General features: G+C 38.5%; 1 protein-coding gene across 18 annotated transcripts in view; it reads left to right on the forward strand.

Annotated features, from left to right (window-relative positions):
• The window catches only part of ARHGAP26 (Rho GTPase activating protein 26), a 419,259-nt gene that overhangs the window by 240,586 nt on the left and 153,934 nt on the right, over nucleotides 1-24,739 (forward strand). For all 18 annotated transcript variants that reach the window (XR_005355485.1, XR_005355484.1, XR_005355486.1 and 15 more), the window contains exons 13-16: nucleotides 3,204-3,269; nucleotides 7,645-7,719; nucleotides 22,412-22,499; nucleotides 24,165-24,223. Coding sequence is in view for 15 of the 18 variants with exons in the window: in XM_038530484.1 (XP_038386412.1) it covers nucleotides 3,204-3,269; nucleotides 7,645-7,719; nucleotides 22,412-22,499; nucleotides 24,165-24,223 (288 nt within the window). In the remaining 3 variants the exon portion in view is untranslated. The remainder of the gene's footprint in view (nucleotides 1-3,203; nucleotides 3,270-7,644; nucleotides 7,720-22,411; nucleotides 22,500-24,164; nucleotides 24,224-24,739) is intronic.

Here is a 24,739-nt window from a genome sequence, read left to right on the forward strand (position 1 = left end):
TCACACCCACTAAAAAAACTATAACAAAAAAGACAATAACAAACATCAGCAAGGATGTGGAGAAGTTGGAACTCTCATCCATTGCTGATGGGAATGCAAAATGTTACAGTGCTTTAGAAAGTAGTTTGGCAGTTCTTCAAAAAATTCATCATAGAGTTACCATGTAATCCAGCCATGTCACTTCTAGGTATGTACTAAAGAGAACTGAAAATAAATGTCCACACAAAAACTTGTACGCAGGTGTCCCTAGCAGCATTTCATGACCAGAAAGTAGAAACAACAGTTGGGACTGGGTGCCTGAGTGGCTCAGTGGTTGAGCATCTGCCTTTGGCTCAGGTTGTGATCCCAGGGTCCTGAGATTGAGTCCTGCAGGCATCAGATTCCTCAAGGTGGGGGGGAGGGGGCTGCTTCTTTCTCCGCCTATATGTCTTTGTGTCTCTCATGAATAAATAAAAATCTTAAAAAAAAAACAACAATCAATGGGTGGATATATGACATGTGGTATATCTAGACAATGGAATATTATTTAGTCGTAAAAGGGAATGATGTATTGATGCTGCAACATACATGACTCTAGAAAACATACTAAGTGAAAGAAGCTAGACACAAAAACCATGTGTTATAGGATTCCATTTATATAACTTGTCTAACATGGGCAAATCTATAGAGACAGAATACAGAAGACTGGTTTTTAGGAACTGATGATCGGCAGGAAATAGGGTATGACTGCTAACCTATATTAAGTTTTATGTAGAGGAGAATGAAGATGTTATAGAATCAGATACTGGTGACTGATAACATAAGTATACTAGAAACTAATTAATTTCGAGCTTTAAGTGGGTGGATATTATGGTATGTCAATTATATCTCAATAAAACTATTACTTTAAATAATCTTCCCTAGATATTAACAGGTGTTTGGCCTGTGTATTATGTTTTGTTATTAAATTTGGGAAAAGTCTGTGACATGAGTTGATTGAATTTCACTTGGGAGACGATTTCAATCTGACTTGCAGTTTTGAGTCAGAAAGCTCTGTTCTACAAGATTTGCAGAGTAAATACTTGGTTTATACTAGAAAAACCATGAGAGTGAGTATAAGTAGACTTCTTACAGCTTTAAGGGAATAAGAGCAGTGGTGGAATAAGACCACCACAACCCAGGCTGCAGGCGGCACCAAACCGCTGCGCCACCAAGGCTACCCACCAGCGTTCCTTTTTAGTTTGAAGAATTTTCTTAAGGATTTTTATCTTCATTGGATGTAAGTTTACTCATATAGAGAGTTCAACATAGTTAGGGCAAGGTGTACCCCTATGTTGTTATTATTATTAATAGTAGCCAAATTTTGGAAGCAGCTGGAGTATCTGTTGATAGAGGAATGAATAAAGATGTGGCGTGTACACACACACACACACACACACACAGGAATATTATTCTGCCATAAAAGGGAATGAAATTGGGGCAGCCCCGGTGGCCCAGTGGTTTAGCGCTTGCCTTTGGCCCGGGGCGTGATCCTGGAGACCCGGGATCGAGTCCCACATCGGGTTCCCTGCATGGAGCATGCTTCTCCCTCTGCCTGTGTCTCTGCCTCTCTCTCTCTCTCTGTGTCATGAATAAATAATAAAATCTTAAAAAAAAAAAAAAAGGAATGAAATCTTGACATTTGCCACAACATGGATGGAACTAGAGAGTATAGTGCTAAGCCACATTAGTCAGAGAAAGACAAATACCATATGGTTTCACTCATGTGGAATTTAAGAAACAAAGCATAAGAACAAAGTGGGGGGAAAAGGAAAGACAAACCAAAAAACAGACTCTTAACTATAGAGGACAAACTGATGGTGACCAGATGGGAAGTGGGTGGGGGATGGGTGAAATAGATGATGAGGATTAAGGAGGGCACTTGTTGTGATGAGCACTGGCTGATGTGTGGAAGTGTTGAATCACTACATTGTACACTTGAAACTAATATCACACTATAATGTTAACTGGAATTAGAATTAAAAACTTAAAAAAATTTGAGAAAGGTTCTGTTTGGATTAGGTCAAAGGATGAGTTCAAGGTCTGTGGTGTCCTCATATTTTCTAAGTTTATTTCTTGCCGTGGGATGATGACAAATTATTTAAAAATATTTCCCTTCCTACTTTCTCCCACTGTCTTCTCCACTGTGACCCATGAGTTTGTAGAATGTCTTGTCTGGATATCCCAAGGTGCTCAAAAGGTGAACCCCTTTTTAAAGATTACCATCCACATCTTCTCACTGGGTAATCAAAGCCTGGAGATGAATTTTGGTGGATTCCAAGCCTATCAGGCTGGAAATTGATTCTGTGCTGTGGAAAAGGTTGCTACGTTTGATTGTTAATTATCTGAATGACATTAGTGGGGTTTGTGGCTGGTGGAGAACTCACTATTTGCTGACTTATTATACACAGGATGGCTCTACTGCTTTATTCTTATGCATCTGGTAACTTCTTTGTTCTAGACTGCTTTAATTTTCTTCCAGGCCACTTTTCCTTTTACCATTTTTCCTTCTTTTCTAATCACCTGAGCAGGATTTGACTTCTATCTTTAATTCAGGGTCCTGTTTAAGGCAGTTAAGTCTTAACAGGCTCTGGAGTGAGTTTCCCACCTATTAGCTTTGCAGCTTTGGTCAAGACATTTAGCTATGCCAAATCTCAGTTGTTTCATGTATAATATGGAGCTAATGATAATATCAGCCTAGAGGACTTGTTAGGATTAACTGAGATAATCTATGTAAAGCACTTATCCAACATTTATTGAGCCATTTAATTTATGCTTTTTGAAGGAGACAAAGAAGCAGTTAGTCCTGTTCCTGACAATCACAGGACAAGCGACTTAAAGGATGCCTACTTATTCCTTTGGTAAAGCATGCATCACTCTATGCTGCAGTGTCTTCAGCTATAAATAGAGGATAACCTTGCAGAGTGACCATGAGAATTAAATGAGATAATATAAACATAGCACTTAGAACAGTACCTGGCATGTGGTAAGCTCTCAGTGAATGCCAGCTGATTGATTTTCTTTTTTCTTTTCTTTTTTCTTTTTCTTTTTCTTCTTCTTTTTTTTTTTTTATTGTTCTTATCTGTGGCCCAACCGTGGGACTGATTGATCTTGGGTCTATCAGGCCTTATCCAACATTGGTATGCATGGCCAGCAACTTGACTGCCTTTCTCTTCCTCTTTCAGCTGCACAGTTGGACAGCATTGGCTTCAGCATAATCAAGAAATGCATCCATGCTGTGGAAACCAGAGGTAAAGTCATTCAACAGCTGGCATTATTCTCAGAGAATGTCACATATCTGGTGAGGTGTCTGACCTGCTACCTGTTTCCCGATTTTAAGTGACTCCTTAACTCCCCAAGTGCCGTTGTTGGTGTGTTTTTATGAGTTGTGTTGCTTTGAAGCAAAAACTCGTAATTGATTTGGTATCGTCAACCTCTTTGGCTGAGTAGTAGAATGCTTTAAAGGCATACATATCAAATACGTAAGATAATAGAGTCTAGTTACTGAAATTCAGTTAAACTATTGAAAGATATAATTGTGATGTAAAAGTACATGTGTTTCTTTGTTATCACTTTAAATAACAAGTAATAGAAGTGGGTCTGATAACTGACATCTGGAAATGCAGTTGACTCTTGAATAATGCGGGAGTTACAGATGCCAATCCCCCTTTCCCCTGTGCAGTTGAAAATCTGCATATAATTTTTTACTCCCCCCAGACAACTACTAACAGCTTTCTCTTGATCAGAAGCCTTACCCATAACATAAACAATTAACATATATTTTGTATGTTTATGTGTTATATACCATAATACTACAATAAAGTAAGCTAGAGAAAAGAAAATGTTAAGAAAAATCATAAAGCTTTTATAGTTCTATGTTTATCAAAAAAAAATCCATGTGTATGTAGACTTGTGTATTTCAAACCTGTGTTGATCAAGGGTCAGCTGTAGTGATATTTCAAGATGTCTGTAAAAGTTGCATTGTGTTAGGAAAATATCTGACTTCTGAGCAAGTCATAGACATTGCTAACACCGTAATTTATTGCTTATATCATAATGGAAGGAGATGTTTAATTTCAGTGAAATTAAAGGTGTAATTGTTTTTCTGCCAAAGTTCATTGACACTCTGAATTCTCTAGTGAATTCCTGGGGTGTGTGGATACCAGGTTCAGAACCATACTATGAAAAGCCGGTCCCTGGTGACTATCCATGTGGGCAGAAGGGATCAGGCCCCTATTTTCTTGTAGCAGTGCTGTAACCAGGCCCTGCCTATTGCTCATTAACCTTTCCTGAGTCTGTCTGTAGGAGAAGGACTTTGAGAATCAGGGAAGCAGATTCATCACGATGGTCTCCATCCCTTCTTCAGATGTTGCCACAAAGGAGATTTCTCAGTTCCAGCATTTGGGAGCTTTGAGTGCTCTGCTTTTTTTGTACCCCTCAGTAAAGCTGATAATTATCTTTGCTGTGGATTTGGTTAGAACCATTGTCAAAGATGTGAATCTTACTGTTCCATAGCCTTAATCCACTAGTCTTTTTTACTTGATTGAAAGAAGTTTTACCTTTTAAAGCAGGCTCTATAATTCTTGATAGTTAAGAAATATAAATATCTTTATAAAGTCTATGAAGCAGGATACCTGGGTGGCTCAGTGGTTGAGTATCTGCCTTCAGCTCAGGTCGTGGTCCCAGGGTCCTGGGATCGAGTCCAGCATCAGGCTCCCCACAGGGACCCTGCTTCTCCTTCCGCCTGTGTGTCATGAATAAATAAATAAAATCTAAAAAAACAAAATAAAGTCTATGAAGCATGGAGTAGAGAGGGACAAAAAAAAATCTTTAACTGTGTGAGTCTCTCTTCCTAGTCAGTCAGAAAGTGTGTTTTAAGTAGTTATTTTAATGTGTGCTAAGATTTTTTAAATTTTTGCTTATTTCTGCTACAATAAAGAGTTAAGGCAGCTTGCAAAGACAAGTAAAATACAGCCAGAGAATATATAGTAGAAAGAGGTGAGATTTCTGGGAATTGATCTGGAGGAAAATAAGGACACAGGCAGGTTGAGCCACAAAGCTGTTTACACAGTGGTGTTAAGGTGAAAAACAGAAACTAGCCAAATGTTTCAAAAATTGGTTGAATCACCAGTGGTACTTCCATGCCGTAAAAAAAAAAACTGAATCGCTAAAACTGTAGTGGAAATACATTTATTGACATGTGAGGTCAATTCTAGGGGTGGCAGAGGAAGGGGAGATCCATATATGCACAGGTGTCATTGTGTTGTCAGTGGGGCTCGCTGTTCTTCTTACTGTCTTCCTTTGATTTATCTATTTGCCTTAACTGAAATTTCTGAATTTTTAAACCGTTACTAAGGCAGTTTTTCGACAGGTGTTTTAATTTTCTGTTCATTCTGGAAGAAAAGAATGATGAATAAGAGGTACAGAGTTAACAAAGGTAGAGGCATAAAGTGCAGCCAAAAGTAAGTTCAAAATAAAAATCCCTCCCCTCCACTGTGAAATTCATCCACTTGCCTGAAGTGGGTCACCTGTTAGTCTCAGTTCTCAGCAGCTAAACTATAGGGAAATGTAATAATTTAAAACCCTTCACAGAGTGAATGGAGACTGGTAGCTCAGGAGGAGAGCTTTTTATGATATAAAACCAGAAAATATACACAGTAAGTAGTAGAAGAAGAATAAGGTCACCATCATTTTGGTGTCCTTCCTAGCCTCTGCCTCTTTGTCCCCTCCTCCTCTAAAATGAAGATGAAAATGGCATGTTTTAATTTGTGAGGGAGTTTTCATTTGACACAAAAAGGAAAAGAGGAGAGTTAAATGCCATTTTAGCATAAATACTTGAAGTATGTGGTTATTTTCTTACTGGAATGCATGTATGTATAGACATTATTTGTGGTGATCAGAGGTGAACAGACCTCCCATATTTTTGGGGGTTCGTTAATGATCATCCAATGGGAGACAGGGTTATAACCAGTTCCAGGAAAGGTCAAGGACAGAAGTAGGGACACTTTAGGAAGGACAGGCTCTTAAAGCCACCGTCATAATGAATGACGGTTCTGCCATTAAGTAGTGTGGGGCCCATCCCTTAAGTTTAGACCACAGTCTTCTAGTCCCTGAATCATGCAGGCTGATGTACATGCTTTTACAGGTCCTTTTTTGCTATAAAATCCTATCATTCTAGACCACTTCTTTTTTATTTCTTAATTCTACATAGGGTTTTTTGGAGACCTTATAGAGTCAGCTTTTTCTCAAATTTCTTCCAAGAAATTTTGTTTTGGTCCCAAAGTAGTGGCTCTGAAGGAGTATAACTGTTTTATTCATTATGTCATGTATCGTATACTGATCTAGGCATCAGGGATATAATGGTAAAGAAGACAGAGTCACTGTACATAGAGGTTATGTTGTAGTTGTCGGGAAAATGACAAACAAGAAACCAGAAAGAAAGATATTTTCATATATTATTACTTGCTATAAAGAGAGTAGGAGATCAGCAGTAGTGTTGGTCATGAGATGCCTTAGGTTGAAAAGATTGCATTTCATTTGAGACCTGAATGATAAAATATCTGGGAGAAACATGTTCCAGGTGGAGGAAACAGCTGTGAAGAGGCTGTAATTTGGGTGCACAAGTTTGATGTGTTGGAGAAACAGGAAGGCCAGCATGGCTGGACAGAGTAAAAGTGGTTGATGATGCAGATCTGGGTGGGCCTATGCTTAATCCTGCAGGGCCTTCTGGGCCATAATAAATTTTGATTATGGTCTAAATGCAATGGGGAGCCATCGAAGGTTTTGAGAAAAGGGAGGATTTGAACTATTACATACTTAAGTTCATTTTGGCTACTGATTGGAAATGTACATCAGGGGAATAAGATGGGAAGCAGGAGACCAGTTAGTTGGGAGAGGTCAGGTATGATGGGCTAAACAGAAAAATCATTTCCAATCACTTGGTCTAAATGATCCCTTTTTGTAAATGGTATACCCATGATCTAATCCTTGCACTTAAATAAACAAAACACTGAGATGGGTTTGTTTTTGGTTCTTTGGAGGTAAACCCCTTCTAATTCAACTGCATGTTTACTTGAGTTGAGTGAAGGTGATTCTCCTTTTTCTTCATAAAGAATATTTACATGAATAAAATAGATTTCCTAATTTCTCAGGCTTGGTGAACATTGTCTAAAATTAAAAATGCTCTCACACCTCTATATTTTTATTCTGTAATTGAAAATAGATTATAAGGCATTTATCCTTTGCTACAGTGTGAAATTTCAACCACGTCAGTTTTGTCTTTTTAAATTAAAAAAATTGGTTAAATGTAACATATTTAAAAATATATATTTAGCATCTTTCAAAACTCTTCAGATACGCATTTGGCAAGAGAAGAGGAAGGTTTCTTTCCTCTCTGTTGACTGAACTGAGCTAACACAAGGGCTGAAGTGTGCATCACACCCGTGAAATCCTAGACAGCTGCACCAAATCCCACTCCTTTGCTAAGAGCAGAGCTGAGTGACAGGGGACTTTAATTAGAGTGGGTTTTAGAAGGACTGAGAAAATGAAAAAAGTGCATCTGGTTGGGTTGGCTTGAGTTGTGTTCTGACATGCCTCTAATTAAATCATCATTGTTTCTCTTCTCAGGGATCAATGAGCAAGGGCTCTACCGAATCGTGGGGGTCAATTCCAGAGTGCAGAAGCTACTCAGTGTCCTGATGGGTGAGTGCAGCAGTGGTTGTGCCAGGCAGGTCCCAATGGGGTCAAGGGGGTACCTTCGAAAAATTGCTAGTTCTGTAAGTATGAACAGCCTCTTGGGAAGGAATTGGGTGTCCAAGAGGGAACACCCAGAAATCAGCTGCCCCACTCACCAATTATAAGAGATACTTACAGGGACTGGACAAAACAAAAAAATGGCAGGGCCAAGGCACCACACCCTCTGTTTGTAAACTCAGCCACTGCCAGTCCAAATGGCGCTCAGTCACTCATGTGACCACCACACCCTACTCTGTCTTTAATAGCTTATGACTCCACTGTCCTCTTTGGAGACAGACATTTAATGGGGCACACCCGATGCCCGAGGAAGGGCATCCTTTTATCTTGCAGAGCACCTCAGATATCATGTTTCCTGTTACCAAAAAGGTATCATGTGACTGCCAGATAACATGTATATAAACAGATGATTCTTGTGATCCTCATTGCATCTAGATTTCTACCTATACTCTCATTTAAGGAGCAGAACTTCCCTTACAGCTAGCTGACATAAATATAAAACCACTATGTCCAAATGTGTAGTGTTTGAATCAAAACCCCATGAGTCAATGAGCCAATTTGCTTAGGCTGCAGATTTCCTATATTTTTAGATGTGAATGCAGCCAGCTTCAGTGAGTCACATGGATTTAAATGGCAAACAGATCAGATTTCACATATCAGTGGCTGTTACTCATCCACATGGAAGCCCAGCCATGCACTTGTAGAGACTATTACTTAGGGTCCCTGCTCATTGTCTGGGCAAGGATACTTCTCTTGTTAATATTTGTCTTTTTTTTTTTAAACCAACCAGTTTCTAAAGACAGTTTTTGTATGTAAATAAATACCCTTTCATGTTGTCCAGAATGACTCTTCTCTGTTTTTCTAGAGAGCTCCTTGCTTCTTGTTAGCAAAACCCTATTCTTTTACTTACAGTGAGATGTTTTGTTTGCAAGTAGGATTATTTGTGAGGTACTCTTGCACTGAGAATCTGATTCTTGGCCCAGATTTGCAGCATGGTTAGTTTTTTTATTTATTTTGAGATAATTTTACACTTATATGCAGTTGTAAAAAGTTATACAGAAAGATATATGTATCTTTACCCACTGTCTTCCAGTAATAACATCTTGCTACAATATAGCAAGGATCACAACCAGGATATTAATACAGTCAAGATGCAGGACAGTGCCATCACCACAAGCATCCCTTGTGATGCCCTTTTATGGCTACATCCATCTGCCTCACATTTCACCTCATCTCCTTCCCTTGGCCCTGGGGCAACTCCTGATCTATTGTGCATTTCTCTAATTTTGTCATTTCAAGATTATCTCAGTAGAATTCTATAATATGTAATCTTTTGAGATTGGCTTTTTTTTTTTTTTTTTCATTTAACATAATTCCCTTGAGATATTTTCAAGTTGTTACAGATGTACCACAGTTTGTTTAACCATTCACCTATTGCTGGAATCCATCTGGGTTATTTCCAGTGTGGCAAGTTAGAAATAAAGCTGCTGTAAATAGTTGTGTACAGGTTTTAAATATGAACATAAATTAGTTTCTCTGAGATAACTGCCCATAGGTTCAGTTACTGGATTGTACAGTGATAGAATGAATTTTTGAGAAATTGTAATGTGAAGAAGATTCTAACAGGTATTAACCCTCAGTCTTTCATTTCTGATCAGAATTGCAAACATGTGGAGTATGTGCTTGCTGAAGCAGATTGTCAGGTACTAGAGCTGAAACTTTAGAAAAGAATCAGTCCTTGTCTGCAAAGAGTCTGGTGGGGGAGATACACATGCATGAAAATCATGATGTAAATTATGGTACTGGCACCTAATACATGCTGTATCTGGAAGATTGAGTAGTGAAGGAGAAAATAGAAGAATAATTCAGATTCAGGAAATGAGCAGTAGCACTGCATGGGGGGCAGAAGTAAGGGTCAGTGGTGGCTATAGTAGAGGATACTGATTTATTATTATTAATATTATTATTTGAAAGTGTTTGAGGCTGGATCAGAAGAGTTAAAACTTAAAAGCTAAGATGGTCACTTTTGTCAAAGTACTTGAATATTGTGCTAAAAAGTTTGTGAGGATTTTTTTGTGTGTGTGTGTAGAAAATAAGACAATATTAAAGATATCTAAGTAGGGGGGTGTGTGGTTGGCTCAGTTGATTAAGTGTCTGACTCTTGACTTCAGTTCAGCTCATGGTCTCGGGGTTATGAGATTGAGCCCCATGTCATGCCCAGCATGGAACCTAGCTTAAGATTCTCTCTCTCTCTTCCTCTGCCCCCACGCCCTAAAAATAAGTTTCTAAGTAGTGATGTTGTATGTGTAAGGGCTCTTTTGTACACACATTGTCAGGAAGACAAATCAGAACAATTTAATAGAAAAATAAAAGACATTGATTTGCTCACACAACTGCTCAGTCCCAAGATGGCAGAAGCATAGCAGTATCTGGTGGCTCCAGTGACCTCTTTACCTTTGTTGGAGCCTTTCCCATTCCTTTCTTCTGGCTTCTCATTATCTGTGATCTCTGCTTGTCTTAGTATCAGCTGTTTTCTTTGTGGAAGTGTCCCACATAGTTCAGCCTCAGCAGTTTTTGCATCTTACATCACTGAATAGAGAGTATCTTTCTTGACAGTTCATGGAGGACTTTGATTGGTCAGCATGGGGCCATTAAGGTGATTCATTTCTCAATCTCAGGGCATCCACATGACCTATAGCAGATGGATCTGGATGGCCTGGATCTCATGCCTATCTCAAGTAATGTTGGGAGAGTATGGTGAAGTAGAGTAGAGAGGGGGGTTCGTTCATAAGAGGCCTGTGGACTGAGCAGGATTATTAACGGAATGATGGAGGAGTGCTTTCCTGAAATAATAGCTTCTGGGTAGATTAAAAAAAAGTATGTCTAACACGTCCAACACAGGTTTAACAAGATCAGATTATAGTCTTAGGAGGGTAGCGCTGGCAGCAATGGGAAGCACATATTTGATATGGAGAAACTGGGAGGAAGAAGACAGTTGTAATAATTAGGCAGCTCATAAGCCTAGTGAGGGCTGGATGAAGTAACTGCTCTGAGGTTAGGGAAAAAAGGCTCAAAGTGATTGGAGAGAATCAACAGGACTTTTTGAGAAAATCTACCAACTGGATGGATATAGGGCAGGGAGATTTCAAAGATGACAGATTATTAAAAACATTTCTTTTTTAAAAGATTTTATTTATTTATTCATGACAGAGAGAGAGGCAGAGACACAGGCAGAGGGAGAAGCAGGCTCTGTGCATGCAGGGAGCCCAACGTGGGACTTGATCCCGGGTCTCCAGGATCACACCCCAAGCCGAAGGCAGCACTAAACCGCTGAGCCACCGGGGCTGCCTAATGACAGATTATTATGTAAGGTGATACTAGTGAAAAGAAATAGGACATTTTGGATGGGTTTGCTAGAAAAAAGAACCACTTTAGCTCAGTAGTACTAAGCAAAGAGCGGTGTGAAAGGATCTTGTTTTTATCACTTCTCTTAGTGGCTCTCAAACAAAATATTTGTCCTCGTCTCTTCCTCAGTTTTCCTGAGGGCAGACAAACAATCATGAATATCTGAGAAATGTCTTAAAAAACTAATAACCAGCGGCTGAAAGTCATAAGGCCAGCTGCCTCTGCCAGGAGAATGTTACAAAATAGACTAGAATGCAAACTAAGACTCAGCCAGAGCTGAGAGCTGACCACTGTGTAAGATCTCATCAAAAGTGGAGAACATTAGGGACGCCTGGGTGGCTCAGTGGTTGAGCATCTGCTTTCAGCTTAGGGTGTGATCCCAGGGTCTGGGATTGAGTCCTGCATCAGGCTCCTTGCAAGGAGCCTGCTTGTCCCTCCTGCCTGTGTCTCTACTTCCTTCTCTCTCTGTCTCTCATGAATAAATAAATAAAATCTTAAAAAAAAAAAAAAAGGAGAACAGTATCATGATTCTCACAACCAGTTAAGGTAACTGGATTGGATCTCAAAAGTGAGGAGTCAATCACCTGTTAGATCAAGAAGGCTCCAGACCTGAAGGCAGAGCCCTGTATCTCTTCCCTTTGTGAACATGCTGCTCTCTCCATCAATTCCTGGTATTGGTACTTGGCTGAGTTAGCCAAGAGTGTAAAATAAATAAGGCTCCTGCACTGCAAAACCTCTCCCTGAGATGGCTGGGCCAAGTGTGAACCATTCATTTACTATTGCTTTATTCTGTATCAACTGAATGCCCTTTTAGGTGCTAGGCAATGCATGTAAGATATGGACTATTTTCCAGAGGCTTTCACAAGTGGAGTAGTGAGTTTTTATTATTGAACTGTTGAAACATATTTTTTATATGGTTTAGAATTAAGTAAAACCAGAGACTTCCTTTGATCACTTTGAGTTTACTTTGTATACTTTTAGTACATTGGAGGACTTGAGGTTGGAAGAGGCATCTTAAGAGCCAGTGCTTTGAGAACTTTTTCCTTCTCTGATTAGAATTCCTTAAGAAAGCTTGCTAGAATATCTCCTAGTACATGCACTGTAGCCAGGTGCTAGTGTCCTATCAAGAGCTATCCTCAGGCACCTGGGTGGCTCAGTAGTTGAGCATCTGCCTTTGGCTCAGGGTGTGATCTAGAGTTCCAGGATCAAGTCCCACATTGGGGTCCCCGCGAGAAGCCTGCTTCTTCTCCCTCTGCCTATGTCTCTGCCTCTCTCTGTGTGTCTCTCATGAATAAACAAACAAACAAACAAAAAAACTATCCTTAATTGCCTTCTTCCTAGCAGTGGGTGTCCTTAGTCTGTGAAGAGTGAAAAGGTCTCAAGAATATTTGCAGATTCTTAGAAATAGTCTTTTCCATGTATGTATTGTTTTTCCTGTCCCCTGAGTGTTAAGGATATGTTTCCAAATTTTAGCTTAACATTTTTAAATACAAATCAGATGTCTTTTTTTACTTCCTGTACTTCTCTATATTGATTTTTAAATAACTTTTTTTTTCTGATCAGAGGTTGTAAGTGATGATTATGGCAAATTTGGAGAAATACAAGAAGTAGAAAGAAGAAAATAAAAATCTTGCCAACCAGAGATAACCTTTATTGACCATTTTATCATACTGTTAAAATATATTCTATAATATAAAATGTTTATAAAGGTAGAACCACACTGTGCATATATATTGCTTTTTAATAAGTTTTTTTCATATAACACTACAGTCTATTTTATGATGTCATTCAAGTTCTTCTAGAGTGTGATTTATTTATTTATTTATTTATTTTGGCTATGTATTGTGTAGATAGAACTTTTTAATCAAATCCTTATTCTCAGATACATAGACTGATGGCAATTTTTTTGTCATTCTGAAAAGTGCTCAGGTGCATGTGTCCATAGGGGATGCAGAGGTTTAAAGCATGTATTTTTGGAGTTAGATAGTTGCATTTCCACTGTTTATCCACAAATTATTTACACCTGTCTAGTCTTCTGTCCCAATATCTGTAATAACAACTCCTGCCTCTGTAGTAATGTGAGGATTAAAGGAAAGATGCATATGAGTTGCTGATTCGAAAGCTTCTTTATGTTAGTGAATAAATGTTGGCTTTTGTTATTTTTGAGTTATGTATGCATATTGAGTGATTTCCGTAGGGTTTAAGATGTTGAATTGCTGGGTCAAGGTACGTGCATGCTTTCAAGGCCCTGAATTGATATTCCCAAATTTACTCTCAGCAGTTTATGGAGTGCCCTGTATCATCCTTGCCATACTCTTTATTACTTTTTTTGCATATAAATTACAAATATATTTTTAGTGTATTTCTTTTTAATTTCACTTTGCATTTCTGTAGTTCTGGGTGAAGTTGGACATTCTCCCTATGTTTTTTGCTGACTTATTTTCTCCTGAATTGCCTATTTTTGTGCTCTTAGTCTATTTTTCTACTGGTGCATTCATCTTCTGATGGTAAGAATCTTTTAGATGTAAAGGCTATGTTACCAATATTTGTTTGCAGATTGTCATTTATCTTGAACTTTATTTGTGGAATTTTGTTTTTGTTTTTTGAATATTTAAAATTTTTACAAAGTCCAATCTTTTTTGAAATCAGTCCTTTTCCTAGATGAATTATACCTTGGAAGACCTTCTCCATCTAGGATTACAAAACCTTTGTGTTTTCTTTACGTCCCATTCAGAATGTATTTATGTAAAATGGAAACTAACTCTCCTTTTCTTTGAATGCTAATCTGATGGACCAATAACCACATAATTAGAAAATTTCCCCCCTCCTACTTTTTTTTTTTAAGATTCTTTATTTATTTATTCATGAGAGACATAGAGACAGAGAGAGAGGCAGAGACACAGGCAGAGGGAGAAGCAGGCTCCATGCAGAGAGCCTGACGTGGGACTTGATCCCGGGTCTCCAGAATCACGCCCTGGCTGAAGGTGGCACTAAACCACTGAGCCACCCAGGCTGCCTTACTTTTAAATATCACTATGTAGCATTCTTTTTTCCTTTCTGGGTCTGATGATGGAGTTTTTACACATATTTTTCCAAAGGAAACAAATTCTCTTTTTGTTATTTTATAATTCTTGATCTTTAAAAACTTTTTTCATTTTTTTTTTACCTTTTTGAAGTTTTTCTCCTGATTCTTTTTGCATGTTAGCCAAAATGCTCAAACTTGTACCCCATATTTGTATCATTTATTTAAATTTCTTTTGGGTTAATTTTTTCCCTGTTTTTAATGTAACTTTTAATTTTGTAATTGAGTTGTCTGTGTCTTTACTAACATTACTTACTTAGCTTTATTATTTCAGTCTGTATCTTCTTACTTTGATGCCTTATTTCACAGTGTTCACTAGTTTTCTGAATTTCATTTATAGTAAAGAATAGGTGCCTTCTGAAATTTTGTTAGAGTGTTGTGGTCTTCATATTTCATGTCAAGCATTTCATCAACTTTTTAATCAAACCTGAACACAAAGAAGTTTATAAATCTTTGCCATTACATTCAGTGTGGATAGATTCTCCTTGTTCTACTAATTTTCCTGAACACTGTTAGAATCATTCTGTCATATGAAATGGGAGGGCTGGTATATGTGAATCCATCCAACTTTCTGGTATTTTTACATCTTTGTTTTAATGTGAACCTATAAGCCTGAATAGATTTCTCCTGATTCTGCTATTTGGTCATAGTTCTGGGAGAAGTGGAGTTTATCCCTGCTTAATCAGAAGTGTGCTGTGGTTCTTGACTGTCAATCGTATTTTTCTTCTAGGACTTTCTCCCTTCTGATTCATTTCCCTTGACATAAAGGGATACCCCTACATTGCTGTCTCCTGTCTAATTTCACTGCCTGAATTTTGATCTCAGGACAATTTTGGCTATTTCTGAAAGCACCTTCCCCTTCGTGTGCTGGGGTTGGGTGGGGAAAGTGCAATGATGCTCTGTCTAGTGGATATTCCTCTGGTGACAGGCAGAATGTTGACTGTGGACCTTATTGTGCTTTTGAAACTTCATTTCCCTTTTTTTTGTGCATCTTTATTAGTATTTCACCATGGTGATGAAAAGTATAAATTTCATGTTTCTGTTTTTTCTCATAACCTTCTCCTTTTTAAATTAATGTTTTTTTAAATTTTTATTTATTTATGATAGTCTCACAGAGAGAGAGAGAGAGAGAGAGAGAGAGAGAGAGAGACATAGGCAGAGGGAGAAGCAGGCTCCATGCACCAGGAGCCCGACGTGGGATTTGATACCCGGTCTCCAGGATCGCGCCCTGGGCCAAGACAGGTGCTAAACCGCTGCGCCACCCAGGGATCCCTTAAATTAATGTTAAAGCAAGGTTAATGCTGCAGAGAATACCTGGAAGGTATTAGACTTCAAGGCTTTGAACCACCAAATCACAGTAGTATGCCTCACCCACTGATTTCTGATCCCACCATGGACTGTCCTTCCTTACTCCTCTAAGACCTTGGATGTTTGTCTTTTTCTGTGCTCTTATTTTCTCACATCCTTGTACAGAGTAGCATGAATAAAGCAAGCAAAGATTCTTTCAGAAGAAACCCTAAAGTAATAGGATTCTTTACGTCGTTTGCATGATGACTTTAGATCTGAAGGCTTTCTTCCTAGTGAATGGAAACAGCCCCAGACTTTGAAGACAATAGCCTCATGGAAGCAGCAGTGCCATGCAATTCATTAACTTCCAATTTTACTCACCAGTAAAGGGGAACAGACAGATGGTTGCAGGACATGGTAGACTGTTGGGGACAAAAGATTGATTGATCCTTCTGGGAACTAGTAAAGTTGCTATTAATCACAATCCTGAGTTCCCAAGGAATAGAGAGCCCAGATAGAAGCTCATCTTCCTCTCCACTCATTCCACTACCCTTTGGCTTATTGGAATGCTACAAGCAGGTTCTCCTAAGACAAAGATTTGACATATAAAAGCTTTCAGATCTCCATACAGAAGTGGCTGTGGATAAGCTGGAGTCTTAGGTATTTGATAAGGGAAGTGATGCAAGGTATTAAGATGTCTGACTTTTATAATCAGAAACTACAAATTTGCTTATGAAATTGCTAAGTATTAAATCTGATCTTGAAAGAATTACTTATAGGGTAAATGAAAAGTCTGATTTATATAGTGGATAGTTTATGTTTATAAACTTTTACCTCAAAGATGTTATGGAGATGGAGAACATGAAAGACTCCAGAAGATTTTAAAGACAGTACTTAATGGGGTGCCTGGGTGGCTCCGTTGGTTAAGCACCCACCTTCACCTCAGGTCATGGTTCCGGGGTCCTAGGAACAAGCCCTATATTGGGCTGCCTTCTCAGTGGGGTGTCTGCTTGTCCTGCTCCCTCTGCCCTTCCCCCTACAATGCTTGCTCACACTCTCAAATAAATAAAATCTTTAAAAAAAGACAGTAAAGAAAATACAACAATACAACTAATATTTACAGAAGGAAAACAAGCTCACATGGTTATTTCCTAAGGAATGACATATAGATCAGTGGAACAGACAAGAACATCTAGAAATATGTCAGTTGGTCTTTGATAAAGGTGTCAGGATAGTTCAATGGGGGAAAGAATGGTCATTTTAATGAATGTACAATTGGATATCCATGTGGGAAGAAAAAATCCATCTTAAACTATACATAAAAATTAACTCAAAATGGATCACACTGTTAAACCTAAGAGCTAAAACTTTAAGACTTATAGAAGAAAACTTAGAAAATTTTGGTCACCTTAGTTTAGAAAGGATTTCTTAGGGATCCCTGGGTGGTGCAGCGGTTTGGCGCCTGCCTTTGGCCCAGGGCGCCATCCTGGAGACCCGGGATCGAATCCCACATCGGGCTCCCTGTGCATGGAGCCTGCTTCTCCCTCTGCCTATGTCTCTGCCTCTCTCTATTTCTCTCTCTGTGACTATCATAAATAAATAAAAATTAAAAAAAAAAAGAAAGGATTTCTTAAATAAAATACAAAAATCAGGAAATCTACAAGAAAAATCCGATAAACTAAACTTTATCCACATAAAAACCTTGTGCTCTTTAAAAGATACTAAGAAAAAGATATTGCAAGCTATAGATGAGAAGACTTTTGCAAGATACGTATCTAATAAATGCATTGTATTCAGAATGTATTAAAAATAACTGAACTAATTGAGTAATAACACAACCAACTCAGTTTTTTTTTCCAACTCAGTTTTTAAAATGGGTGAAAGATTTAAATAGTTTACCAGAGAAGATACACAGATGGTCAAAAAGTGCATGAAAAGATGAGCAACATCATTAGTCATTAAAGAAAAGCAAATTTTAAAAAGTGAATTATCCCTTCATGCCTACTAGAATAACTAAAATTTCAAAATTGGTTACCTAACCATATCATGTATTGATGAAGATGTGAAGCAGCTAGAGCTGTCAGGTTGCTGTGGGAAAGCAAGATGGCCCAACTATTTTGGAAAACCATTTAGCAATTTCTGATAAAGTTAAACATACTTACTATGTGACGTCTCCTACATATTTTTACCTAGTTCCACTCCTAGGTAATTTTTTTAAATTTTTATTTATTTATGATAGTCACAGAGAGAGAGAGAAAGAGGCAGAGACACAGGCAGAGGGAGAAGCAGGCTCCGTGCACCGGGAGCCCGATGTGGGACTTGATCCTGGGTCTCCAGGATCGTGCCCTGGGCCAAAGGCAGGCGCCAAACCGCTGCGCCACCCAGGGATCCCTAGGTATTGACCTAAGTGATGAAATTACAGTCCATATAAAAACCTGTATGTAAATATTTCTACCAGCTTTATTCATAATGTAGAAAGTACTTTAGAAAGTAGTAGAAAATGGGAAACAACCCAAATATCCATCACCTGATGAATGGATGGACAAATTGTGGGATATCCATAAAATTGAATACTACGGAGTAATGTAAGGATCAAACTCCTGGTACATGCAAAAACACAGATGGATTTCAAAAGTATTATGCTTTGTGAAAGTGGTTGCCAGGGGCAGGAGGTAGAAGGAAAGGATTGGTTATACAGGATACCTTTTTCATGGTGATAGAAATGACTTTTAAGTATGATGGTTATGGGGCAGCCCCGGTGGCGCAGCGGTTTAGCGCCGCCTGCAGCCTGAGGTGTGATCCTGGAGACCCGGGATCGAGTCCCGCATCGGGCTTCCTGCGTGGAGCCTGCTTCTCCTTCCGCCTGTGTCTCTGCCTCTCTCTTCGCTCTCTCTGAATGAATAAATAAATCTTAAAAAAAAAAAAGTATGATGGTTATGTGACTATATACATTTGTTTCAAAGTCATGGAACTGTGTGCTTAAAAAGGGTGAGTATACTCCATAAATTTGACTTTAAAGCACAATAGGAGAGGATTCTCAACTTTCCTCCTTATTAAAAAAGGGAAGTTAAAAACAGGACTTTTTTCTGCCTCTCAGATTGGCTAAGATCAAATTTTACATGTTGTCATCAAGAATCTGGGGAAAGAAAAAAAAGAATCTGGGGAAAGAGTCACTCTCAAATATAATGGTACAACCTCTGGGGGGTAGTTGAGGAATATCTTTCAAATTAAAAATGTATGTACTTTTCAAACTGGAAATTTCATTTTGAGGGATTTTTTTCTATAGGTAAGACATATACAAGGAAACAATAGTTTATATCATTGTTTATCATAGCAAAACCCAGGAAATAACCTAACCTAATTTCCATTAATGGGGATATTATGATACAGTGAAGTACTACTATGAGGTAGGTAGATTTATGTGCTTATATGGAACACTTTAAGATACTGTTAAATGAAAATAGTGTACAAAATGACATGTATTGTGTACTTGTGTTTGCATACACTGTTAGACATAGCATACACATACATGGAATGGTTATTAATAGTTGCCTCTAGCACAGGAAAGGTTTACCTTTTAATGTTTATCTACTTGTTTTGCTTGAATACTTTTTTTGCCATGTACACATACTGTTTTTTCAGTTAAAGAGAAAAAATGAATTTACATACAATTATAATGTATTCTTAGGAAATTTAGGAGTATGTAGGTGGCTAGTCCTGATCATTTGCTCTGCAGTGTCCTTTGTGTTTTCATGAGCAACACAGTATTGAACTAGATGGATCTTGGGACCAAACATTGTGATATTTCTGAGATTATTTCCGCTTGTTACCACTGCCTCCATCTGTTTCCTATTTTTCCAAATTCATGTGGGAATAGATTCATGAAGAAATACATGCATTTCTCACTACCCAGAGGCTACCTGCTCCTCTAGCTTCGGTCAGTTGTACTGTGCACTGCAATGGTGAAGTGATATGGTGGGGAGAAATGTACCGAGTTCAGAGGGTAATTGTAATTATGTTTTTGCATCATATTTGGACACCACCAGGGAGCTTCTCTAAGTGAGGGGGAGCATCGGTAAGAGGTGTGGAAATTGGCAGCACTTTCTGAAAATGAGGTGGTTTGAGAGGCTGTATTCAATTTAGTTTGGATATTAAATGAATTAAAATGGACGTGCTCAAGTTCTGAGCCTTGCCTCATCAGTGCTATAAAAAGCCCTTTAGCCGAGCTGTAATCTGAGTCCCCTCTCTGTAATGTTACACAATATTCCTATGGTTACAGAGCCCGAATAAATGGAAGCTAATCATTAGTTTGCTAAATGTGGTCCATGGGACAGTTCATAATTCTCAGACCTGCCAACTGCTGCTTGCTTAGCGTTGTGCTCACTCTTCTTGGGTAGAAGTTGGTTTGCTCCTCAGAAAAATGTACAGTAACAGTTGTCTCACATCCAGGAACCAAGCACTATGGCAGCTCTCCATGTGTCTCGGGGATGGGGAGGGGGAAAAGGTCGTGCTAAGCAAAGTTTTTTGGTACATACTCTTCTGCAAGAAGAAACCATTAAGGGAGTGAGAGATGACAAAGCAAGAAAAGAATTAAAGTGACAGAGGTTTTGGTTATTTGGAGAATCTTACTTGAGGTGACTTTCCAGAAATTTGCTGTGATAGAACTCTATGGAGTTTACTACTCTGTGACCCTAGAAATAAAGTCATACTCTTTGAGTTGTTCATTGTTTGTTTCATGTGACAAGATAGATTTTATGAGTGCCCAGGGTCACCTGCAAACACCTACATGTGCTGCCTTTAGGAGCCAAACATTTTGTGAGGCGGGGCCTTTTCTGTCTCATCTAACACATATCAAGGAGGGGGGTGCCTGAGTGGCACAGCCAGTTAAGTGTCCGACTTTTGGTTTCAGCTCTGACTGTGATCTCAGGGTTGTTAGATCGAGCCCTGTGTGGGGCTTCATGCTCAGTGCAAAGTGTGCTTAAGTTTCTCTCTCCCTCTGACGCTCTCCCCTTAAAATAAATAAATAAATCTTTAAAAATATATATATGGGGGCACCTGAGTGGCTCATTGGTTGAGCATTTATCTGCCTTTGGCTCAGGGTGTAATCCTGGGGTCCTGAGATCTAGTCCTGCATCGGGTTCCCCATGGGGAGCCTGCTTCTCCCTCTCCTATGTCTCTGCCTGTCTTTCTCTGTGTCTCATATTTATATGACTCATTCTCCCTTTCCAGCTGAAAAGCTATTGACTCTGCTGGAGGAACTTCTTTTTTCTTTGAGACTGTCCAGAAAGAGTCCAGTGGCAGCCTCTGTTTACCAGCTGTATTATTTAGATCTGTCTGGATTGTAAAAAAACAGAAAACCTGACCTTACCTGACTCAGGGAAAAAAGGAATTTATTGGCTCACATGATTAAAAAGGAATGGAGAGATACAAGGGCTCGGCCCATGTCAAGACCACCTCTTTTTCTGCTTCCCTCATTTCTGGCTTTGTCTGTCAGACATCTCTTTTAGGCTCTCCATGGTGGCATCCAGAGCAGTTGGATATCCTTCCAGGTACAGACCCAGAAGGAAATAGCGGAGAGCCTTTCCTCTATTTTCTAGAAAGGTCCTGAAGTTCCCTCTAAACCAGTTGGCTTGGGTCCCTGAACCAGCCATGGGGCCAGAGAGATGCTGTGCTTTGATTGATCTGACTCTCATTTCCCACCCCTTGGACACATGCAGCCTTCCCCTCAGCACGTATGGAGAAGATGGGCAGCCTGACAAAACATGAGATGCTATGCACAAAGAAATGGGAGTGAGAGCTGGGAGGCAAATCACTAGTCTTGTGCATGAGAAAGCTGGATTCTGTCTTCACCGTGCTGAAAAAGACTTCACAATTTTGATCACCTCGTCAGTAGTGAAATGGGGTTGTGTTGATTTGTGAAGTAGTTCATATTCCTGAACCTCTGCCTCTTATTTTCACCTACCTGTGTGCTGCCCGGGAGGAAAAACTTAGAAGAGTGATCTCTCCCTTTATAATACATGTACATTTAAAATACATGTTGACTAGTCCACACAAGAGGAGACAAAAGAAGAAATGATAAGAAGCCGGTGTAATTATGGTGGTGTTCATTGCACTTCTTAAGGCAATTTAAAAAGTACATATGAAAGTAATGGAATCACATCGTAGTTTAGAAAATATTAAAAAAAATAGTTTTCCCCCCTCTAACTCAACCACTATTCTAGTTTTAGAGTATTTCCTTTCAGCCTTTGTTCATACAAGTTTTTCATAAACTTTCAAATAGCGGTTTATTTGGGATTTTTCCTTGGCATTGCATGATAATCCAGGCCATTTTCCTTATTGTTACATAGAATTATCATGTAAATGCAATATAATATTCCATCAGGGAGACACACCAAAATTAATCATTCTGCCATCATTGGACATTTAGGTTATGTCCTTTTAAATTTTTTTCTGTTGTTACAAAGAAAATAAGTGTGTATTGAACATTTCTGGGATATGTAACTTTGGTCTTGCTTTATCTTAATTTTCTGAGGCTAGATTGTGAGAAGTGGAATTACTGCTTCAAAGGATATAAAAACATTTTTATGACTCTTGATATATATTGCCAAATTGCTTTTCAAAACTTGCATTTTATCTCTTTTGCCTCCAGCAGTTTATGAGAGGATCAGTTTCACTACATTTTTGCCAGCAATAGATACTTCAATTTTTAACTGTATTCCTAACTGAACCAGCAAAAACATAGGTGTTGTTTTTTGTTTTGATTTTGATTTCTTTGGTTAATAGAGAGGCTGAATGCTTTTATGTACTGTACGTGGTTTTTAGTTGTATTTTCTCTCCTCTTTACATATTGCCATTTCTTCTTTTTAGACCCCAAAACAGCTTCTGAAACAGAGACCGATATCTGTGCTGAATGGGAGATAAAGACCATCACCAGTGCTTTGAAGACCTACCTAAGGTAGGGACTTTCCATTTGCAGGGCAGGGTGCCAGCTTGTTATCATGCAATCAGGAGGAAAGCAGTTTTATTTCCAGGCTCCAGAGAGTTGTTGGGTGGGTGTTTGAGATGTGGAAACAGCTTATGTGTGGGTGCAATTAGCTCAGCTGGTCAAACCATTTGTAAGTCATTCATCCTTGAATGGTTGCTGTTGTGCTGGGATGCCACGAGTGACTCAAGAAGGCTTTGCTCTTTATGAGAAGTTACTATGATAATTAGCCTTTAATAAAACTTAAAATATGGTATTTCCTGAAATCTCTGAATACTCTAGTAAGAAAACAAGGAACCACATATTTCATTCTGTTGAAAATGCATGATTACGTACATATTCTATGTATTTTGATGGCTTTGTGCATTGCACAGATAGACTAAATTGCTGATATTGGTCCTTAAATATGAGAATTTAATGGAATTCCTTTGGACTCCTTATGCTTATATAGGAAAATGATACTTTATTGGAGGAGAGACTCTTTATCTTGTAACAATGTAGGTCTATGACTCCTACTTCCCTGTTCCTCCCTTGGTTATTAGGGGAATGGATGATTTTAGCTGCTCCATGTCAGTTTCATGAAGTAAGTGAAACTAATTTGAACTTGAAGGGTAGGTGAGGGTCCAGTCTCAAACCAAGAGGAGAACTGTACTCATGAATTGCATAAGCATTTGTTCAGGTTTTGTGAAGATTCCCTTGCCTCAAAAACAAAGGAGGAAAAAAGCCCAGAAAAGGAATTGGTGATGCAGATTTTATTGGCTATTGAGAGAATTGATAGAAGGATCTTGAAGTCAAGAGTAAGATATAATGCAAGTGAGATCAAGAGTTGAATTAGGAGTTCTGATGAGAGTAAAATAAAACCTGAGCCAAGCATAATTTAAAGTCTGTTGAGAAGGTAATTATTTGGACTGTCAGGAAAAAAAGCTGAAGTTTACAGTTAAACATACTCATTAAGCATATTGATTAAACAGTCATACCATATACTATCATTGTAGTTTACAAAAAAAATGTATCACAGGAGTTTGTATTTAGCACTTAATTTTTGCATGCTGATATTAATGATTAATAAACATGAAGTATAAAACATTTTTTAAAAACTAGATAAAATTTGATTATATCATGCCTAATGTTAGGGATTCTAGCCCTTTGGCATTCTGAAGCTACACACAGTAGTGAATTTGCCATACAAACACAGAAATCTCTCATAGTGAGATTCATCTCATCTCCAGATGAACTGATTCAAATAACAAGCTTCTGGGAAGACAAGAGTTTAAGCACAGGTAATTACAAATGTTTAGTTAGTTGCCTTTTTCTCAGACACATCTTAAAATGCTCTTGTCAATGAGTGAGTCACTGACTGAAAAGGAAATCTCTTGGTCTGTGCTAGACTTTCACATTAGCACTTTCCTAGTTGTAACTAGGAAACGTAGTTGTATCCATTCCCTTAAAGAAGAAGGAGCATGAAAATGTCACAGGAAATCTCAGGACCCTTTCAAAAGGGAAACTCCGTTGGACTAAGTTGAGTTGCTATTGTGTCCCTTGATCTTTCTCTGTATACACTTGGGCAGCATCTATGCTGCTATTTAGAGAGTCTGATTATTTTTATTAAGCTGACTGGTGTATATCCTTTTATCCCAGAATGCTTCCAGGACCACTCATGATGTACCAGTTTCAAAGAAGTTTCATCAAAGCAGCAAGTAGGTTTTGTTTTTTTCCAGAGTTTTAAGGGGGAAATAAATGCATTTTTCTATTTCAAAGAAGTCAATATCCCCAAATTCATACTTTGTATTTTGCATGTAAATACCTACACACCTCATGAGATGGACACAAAATAGAAATGAAACCAAGCTGGGATTGTCAAGGGTCTTTTACTACATTGAATTTATAGTAGAGGAGAAAAACTTGAAAAGTGTGTTTTGGGGGTGGGGAGAGGAGAGAAAAGCAATTTAGGCTTTCTAATTTGGATTATTGGAGTTCTAACTCCTTGGGTTTTTTTCCAGCCCTTGAGTAGCATTTTGCAGAATGAATCAGACTTCGCACATTACCTAAATTGAGCATTGGAAGTGTTTCCTTGAATATGACACCGTTTATATAACTTCCCAGTCCTTTTTCCATCATGGCTTCCATTTACAGCTTATGATCATTCTTTAGCTATATCATCCAGGTCCCTTGCATCATATTACTGGTATTAAAATACATGGGGATTAGGTGCA

The sequence above is a fragment of the Canis lupus genome, chromosome 2 (assembly GCF_011100685.1).
Source record: "Canis lupus familiaris isolate Mischka breed German Shepherd chromosome 2, alternate assembly UU_Cfam_GSD_1.0, whole genome shotgun sequence".
Lineage (NCBI taxonomy): Eukaryota > Metazoa > Chordata > Mammalia > Carnivora > Canidae > Canis > Canis lupus.